Source organism: Chanos chanos, chromosome 7 (assembly GCF_902362185.1).
Source record: "Chanos chanos chromosome 7, fChaCha1.1, whole genome shotgun sequence".
In the NCBI taxonomy this organism is placed as follows: domain Eukaryota; kingdom Metazoa; phylum Chordata; class Actinopteri; order Gonorynchiformes; family Chanidae; genus Chanos; species Chanos chanos.
In genome coordinates, this window is record NC_044501.1 from 38,873,739 (window position 1) to 38,881,238 (window position 7,500).

The following is a 7,500-nucleotide window of genomic DNA, read 5'->3' on the forward strand; positions in this document are numbered from 1 at the left end:
ACATACACGCACACACACATACACACACATACACACACACTCACATGTGTGAACACACACATAGACACAACTACATACACACATAGACACTTAGACACTAATACACACACACACATAGACACACACACACACACACACACACACACAGATAGACTCACACATGCAATTGGCCGAGACCCAGATATGCAACTTGTATGTGTACTTTACTACCCATATGCTGTAGCCATATGTGTTCATGGCCAGCATTTATACTTTAGGATATTTAATGTCTTTATCTGAGAGGAAAGTCTTTCCTCCGCGCTATGATCTGACCTACAACCTCCGATGCCACTAAGGGTCAGGGAGCGGTCAGAAAAAAAAAAAAATGAAAAGAAAAAAAAACCCCACAGAATGCGTCATTGTGTTCACTGCTCCTCCATGTACCAAGTGGAGTGATATCACATGCGCGGGATCAGCGGAGGGCCAGAGGGGGCTCGCTAAGCCTCGACCAGGGTCACAGAAAGTGGCAGAGAGATAATCAGCAGGTGTCCACCTCGCTGGCTTTTCCATCGTCAGGTCACTTTAAAAGATTAAATTACTCAGCCCTCCGCTCCAAAGAGCGGTCTGGTATGGTATGCCGTGAGTAAAGTCGTTAACGGTTGAATTAACCAGATCTTACGGTGATGGGGGAAAAAAAAAAAAAAAAAAACGGGGGAAATTTTTTAGGGAACGAACCGAACCCCTCGGCGCACATGCAGAGAGGGACAGACAGGGATGAGGGACGCGTACGGATGAGAGTGGATGTCAAATGAGCCCACAGGATGTTACATCAGGTAGACCCCAGCACAAGTCCCGTGGAGACAAACGTCACAACTCTCTGATAATGGTCTAAATGAGAATGAGGGAGGACATTTGCGGAGTCACATGCACCACTCATCCCCCCCCACCCCATCATTTTGCCAGCTCCTCTCATTCCGAGTGTAATCTCCATCACTTTGCTGCCTTACAGTTTGTGAAGTAAGTTAGTTTGGACTGGCCGTAGCGCGTTGCGTGTATTGTAATATATAGTTCAATGTGGTGTCGTGTGGTCCGGTGTGGTGTGACATCCTGTTTTGGAGTGATGTAACGTCGTGTGTTTTGCTCTGGCGCACTTCTGTGCGGTATAGTGCTTTTCACCATGGTGCGGTTCACCTCTGTGCCACGTAGCGCAGTCATGTTTAGCGTGATTTGGTATTTGCGCTGCTTTACAGTGGATTGTAGTGGAGTGGAACTAGCGTAAGGGCAAATCCAGGTCACGTAGATCTGCCCTCTGTAATCTCTGCCCTAGCTCTGAACCCTGGATCCCATTAAAGGGGATTTAATTCCAATAGTGTAGATGTACGCTGGAAGAGATTTGCTTTCTTCTCTTCCCCTCCTTTTTTTTTTCATCATTTTTTCCCTGTAAAGTCCGTGCTAAAGCCCGGGGCTTTTCTCATGCTCAGACCCATGGTACGAAAGCCAGGTGAGGCCACGCCCACGCGGCGGCTGACGGCGTCGAATGACAGCCGGTGGGCGGAGCCCCCCGCGGAAGGCTGTCGACGTTTGGAAACCTACGGTTGCGAATGCAGCGAGGTGGAGAGCACAATTACAAAGATGCAAAAAAAAAAAAAGCATCGTTTGAGGTGCTGCAGACCTGCTTTGTTGTTATTGCGGTAGTGTATCCGTTTATTTGACTAGTGTTGATAGCATCCTAAGTATTAACACGGCTTCATCCTCCACCTTGGCCGAGGGCAGGTTCTCTTGGATTTTTTCCATTGAGCACTGTTTGTTCCTGTCTTTGACCGTAATGTACTCTTTCACCCAGTGGCGTAACTAGCGGTAAGCAGGTAATGCGGTTGCATTGTGGACCCGTGACAATTTTGGGCCCTTGAGCTACTTTGATTTTCTCTTCTCTCCTACAATGTACGGCGGTCTACTTAGTGACCAAATAATTGTGGTGTCAACTGCGCCCCCCCCTTCGCCGTCGACATCACGTCACCACGCGTTCTGGTTAAGGCGAGATGGGCGTGGCACCCCGTCTTGACCGCCCTGCGCTGGGGCCCGGTGTTGGGCCGTTATGTCCCTTGCGTTCGCCTGCTTCAACCATTCTAGCACCGGTGTTTCGTCAGACGCCGAATTTAGCCGCGGCACTCATACTACAGCCAGTTCCTCAGTAGCTCTACGCTTGAGAGGTGTTTTGACTCGCTTGTAAGTCGCTTTGGACGAAAAAATGTAAATGTATGTAAATGGTGCGGTGCGAGACAGGTCAGAGTCGTCGATTATGCGTTGTAGAGATTCTACATCGATTTTTTTTAAAAATGAAATATATCAAAATAATTTTAGCAGAATCCAAAAAAGTCATGGAGTCACGGTGAGAAACTGAACACGTAATGTACTGCTTGCTTGCTCTCATATGCTAATCTTGAGGATTAACGGTTAAATAACTATGGTTTTGGACTCGTTAAAGCAGTGATTAACCATGTGATTTTGAAAAACATCCATATGGTTCACAGCACTCATCGGTAAATGTTTGATTAAAGTCACCAGAGCCAAAATTTAAGTGGCTACTTTTCACACGTTGCACTGTGCAGTCACCGCAGTCCTGTATTCAAACATGACTCTAAACCGACAAATATAGAAAAAAAAATATCTGTACTTATCAATATCTGACCCCCCCCCCCCCAAACACACACACACACAATCACACGCACACACACACACACGCATTCACACACGCATGGACACACACATATTTTTCTTTTATGGAAAAAACAGTCGGTCCAACACGCTGGATTTTAAAAGAATTCATAATTACTCTCCTTACTCTTGCCTTATCTCACGTCCAAAATAATCAATTATTTGATCATGTCATGTCATGTCAGTAACTACATATTTGTTGCCCTTAAGAAAATGGACTATGCATCTCTAGTATGGATTACTCTCTCTCTCTCTCTCTCTCTATCTCTCTCTCTCACACACATACACACACACACACACAAACACACACACGCACACACATACATACACAAACAAACAAACATGCAAGCACTTGACAAGCGTGCTGGTTTTACAGGCACCATCAGCGAACAGAAGGCTCTTTAGATTATGGTGTGTCGTGAGCGTCCTACTTTAAGCCTGGGGGGGGGGGGGGGGTGATTTCTCTCAATCCCATTATCTTTACACTGATAGTGGAGCTGGATTCATGATCTCACTGCTCAGCTCTGGCAGCCCTCTAATTTATTTATGTGGATTGTGTAGCTGTTGTCTGGGTAGGGTCTTATGCAGCTATCAGGGGCTTACCTCTTTGTGGATATGTGATGACATCGTTTGTCTTTATATTTATATATGTGTGTGTGTGTGTGTGTGTGTGTGTGTGTGTCTGTGAGTGTGAAGGAGGGATGGTGTGTGATGTGATGTGCTTGTATTTGTGCTTGTTTTGACCACGTTAAGGCCGCTCTAGGTCATGTGGATGTGTGATGGTGAGGATTACAGAGCTGATAGTTGTTCCTGTCTGTGCGTTCGGCGTATGACCCCGGGTGCGTTCAGATGTCACCTTCGCGTGCGGACACGTCTCGTGCGATTCGGGCTGAAGCCAAATTTGAACAGGCCTCTGTTTTTTTTTTTCTTTTTCTAACGTTCCCTTATAAACACACTGATATGAAGTCAGACTGAAGTCAGGAACTTGACTTGACTTAAAGAACAGCACAGACACAGCGATAATGATGTGGGTATATGTCATAACACATAAGAAAACAACTCACTGATTTGCCTTCAGTATCTCGTGTTAAGACTTGCGTCGTGGGCGCTGCAACAACAGAACGCTGAGCCAGACCCACGTGGCGCATACTCTACAAGACTATCGTGATATAATCGAAATCGAACCGGGTTAGATTTAATGTAGTTCCCTTGATTCAAATCCAGGTCTGTACTAAAACATTGCTTTTGGGTTTCTTTTTTTTTTGGCTGTGTATGATATCATTGCGACTGCCACATTCACCGCCAGCGAGGAGAGGACTTGGTGTCAGGGGGAAAGGTGGAGGACAGAGTCGGTCAGGGTGGAGATGCATTTTTCATGCCCAGGATCTCTCGCTGTTTATAAGGCAGCGCTTGATCTCAGCAACCGCTCGCCCAACCACCGTCGCTCGCCAACTCCCCGAGCGCCACCCCTAGCCCCGGGACACGCTATACGTTGAAGCTCTTTTGCATGAATTAAACATGGCGAACAAGGTTAGCCAGAGTTCAGAACTCTTTGTGACCTAGCTCTTCTGTCACGGACTGTCATGGGGTTGAACGCGCACCAGATGCCTGAATTGCACAGAAGTTGTCTTTTTTTTGTCTCTGTGTATTTATTTTTTTTTTTTTCGCAGTGGTAAAAGAAAAAAAAAACTGTAAAAAAGGCAACTCTGCCAAGGTTTTTTTTGTCTGGGTTTGGAACACGTGTAATATTTCTTTCTCTTGATAAATAGTCAAATCTGGTTTATTAGATAGACTTGTATTTGCATAATCTATGGATTGAATTTGAACTGCCCACTACACATATCATGTTAGAAAATCATACGCGCGTAATAAATCTCTTTAGCGAGCGAGTCCTTGGTGTCTTTGGCGATATCCTCATTCCATCTCCCTTGTCAGTCAAACAAATATTTTCATCGCTGTTTTTTTTTCTCCCTTAGGTGAAAGTGTGGTTCCAAAACCGCCGCACCAAGCAGAAGAAGGATCAGACCAAGGACACAGACAAACGCTCCTCGTCCACTTCCGAATCCCTGGCCACCTGTAACATCCTGCGTCTCTTAGAGCAGGGTCGTCTGCTGTCTGTACCCGCCCCGCCTCCCAACCCTCTCCTGGCCTCCTCTCATCCGGGGAACGGCTCTCTCCTGGGCAGCCCGGCCGTCTCCTCCTCTTCCTCCTCCTCCTCCTCTGGGGTAAGCTCCACCACTCCTCCGGGGGTGGTGGCAGGAGGAGGCGGGACTTTTGGTCTGTCGCTATCCTCGTTAGGCGGGACTCCGCCCTCTCCGCGCCTGGGCGTGCCGCCCCCCTCCCTCTGCTTCTCCATGCCCCTCCTAGGCGGCGCCCATCACGAACTTTCCGCTGGGTACGGCTGTGGATCCTCCGCTTTCGAGCCGTACACGCGGTTAGAACGAAAGGACGGGGACTTGGGTGGGAAGAAAACCATTTCCTAAGGGGAGGCCGGTGGACTGCTTCCATTTACGTCAGCACTGGCCCTTCTGCCTCCGCTTCGGAAGAACACCGGAGGAGAGAGAAAGAGAGAGAGAGAGAAAGACTTTTGTTAAGCCTACACCTCCATTTTAAACTTTTGCCCCCATGCTCCCATACAGTTGCTTCCTCATTTTGCTCCATGGGCAAAGAACCATGGTAACACAATAGAAGAAGGCCACATACATACTGATGTGAGTGTTGGTCAAAGAGTTGTGTGTGCGTGCGTATGTGCGTGTGCGTGTTTGTCTGTGTGTGAGAACTGTGTATAAACGTGAGGATTCGTAGAGCGCGTGATTGTATATTTAACCATGATTGGTCCAGTACGTAATTCTAGACCTACTTCCACTGATGTTCACTCTTCTTCCTGTTGACAAAAGTTCTGTGTATGTTGCGAGCTCAACACTGTAATTGTGAGTGTGAAAAAAAAAAAAATCAAATGACAGAACCTTAATCCAAATGTGTTTGAAAAAAAAGAGAAAGGATCTAAGGTTTGATTATTACCATACAGTAACGTCTGATTTACCATACTATGCCTTTTTGTTTTTTGGTTCTGTTTTTTAACGCTGCTTTTAAGCAAACAGCATACCACAACACATTCCAGTGTCCGGAGTGCCCAGAGCCTGTGACGCCTGGCTCAGAACCGATGTGTTTGTTATTGCCCCCCCACCCCCCCCCCCCACCCCGCCCGGTGAAAATGACACGGCCAATTGATGTGCTACAAGTGACACAAAGGGCTAATTTCGAGTGAGAGGATTTGTCCATAGTGCTGTCAGTCAAGGTGTTGAATGTTTCAGCTCCACCTCCGAGACTTTGTGCACTTACCCCGTTCCAAACGGATTACGGAATGTCACGAATTTTTTCTCGCTTTCATAAATTCAGTCGTCAGAACCTCGACTAGTCGGATCATAGGTTTGTTTGATTTCCATGTGAAAAGCAGCATTTTTTTTTCTTTTGGAGTGACTATGAAAGACTCAGTATTAATGATCATTCATGGGCATCAAAAAGGTGCAAAAATCCAGTCCCTCTTTCTCACTATTCCTTTATTACTTTTGTTCTGAAGCACTTTATTTTTCATAGATTATTTTTGAACTTTTAAGATTTTCTTCCTCATAGTTTTAAGTCTGTTTTCACAAAAAAAATGAAAAGTCTACATTTCCACATACTACAATCCACTGTTTTAAGATGTCTCTTCCACCTTGCTCCTGTCTGGGTCACCAAGAATCTGGCTTGCACTGCTGAGGCTCTTTCATGGGATAAATTAGTAGTTAATTGGCTGGATGGGTTGTAGACCATGCTACGTTTTGGGGAAAAAAAAAACACAAAAAAAGAAAAGTTATAGGTTTTGTGCAGTTCCTGTATTGTTTAATGTCCGACGCTCTTTGCAGTTTGACAACAGTTTCAGGATGTGACATTGTAAAATGCTGCCTCAAACAAAGAGAAACGAAAATCTTTTCGCGAGGCCATCAGTTACCATTGGCTAACACTAATTAAGAAACTGCTCTCTGCAATCAGTTGCTATTGTCAGGCAGTATTGAACCAAGGCCAAGGTGTGACTCCAATCACCAGTCTTTTTTTTTTGGCGTGTTTGAATAGACTCATTCCTTGGATGAAATGAAAAAAAAAAAAAAAAAGCCATGAGGTTAAAGACAGTAAAAAAAAAAAAGAGAGTGGCTCAGGTGACTGAAACAAGGTAGGCTGCGCGGACGCGAGGAAACTCTGGTCATTGTGAGAGCATCGCCCTCTGGCACTGTGCTGTCACAATACCGGAAAGTTCTATCGCCGCGGCAACTCTTGTTGAATCATCCAGTTGCTGCGCTGTTGTCCAACACTGTGTTACTTTCAATAGGCACCATGCATAATTCACTGGTCCTCTCATGAAATATGGACATCTGAGTTAAACCGGGCCAGGAGAGCACCGCTGAGCTGTTTGCGGTTTGACTCATCTCCCCTCTTCTTCTTCTCCTTTCTTTTTTTTTTTTTTTGGTTCTCCCACTTTTTCTTTGAGATTGGTTTATCCTGTCCTGTTTCATACTCAAGGAATTCTGTTTGCTCGTGCACTTGTGTTTTGTAATGGATGTCCTTTTTAAAGTGTGGTTTTTGATGTTACTCGACTACATGTCTAAGAGAGAGGGTGTCTCGATTCCGTGTTTACTTGTGTCTGATGGACTGACCCTGTCGCCCTTTCTGATGAAAGAGCAATTGGTTCTGCGTGACCCGGGGAGACAAGCAGAAGAACTATTTGTTGTCAAAGCAGCGATGTCATATCCTTGAACCCTCCTCTCGATA

General features: G+C 45.8%; 1 protein-coding gene across 1 annotated transcript in view; it reads left to right on the forward strand.

Moving 5' to 3' along the window:
- The window catches only part of vax2 (ventral anterior homeobox 2), a 22,682-nt gene extending 17,505 nt beyond the window's left edge, over positions 1–5,177 (forward strand). Inside the window, exon 3 of the mRNA XM_030780911.1 lies at positions 4,671–5,177. Within this exon, the coding sequence (XP_030636771.1) occupies positions 4,671–5,177 (507 nt within the window). The remainder of the gene's footprint in view (positions 1–4,670) is intronic.
- The last annotated feature ends 2,323 nt before the right edge of the window (positions 5,178–7,500 follow it).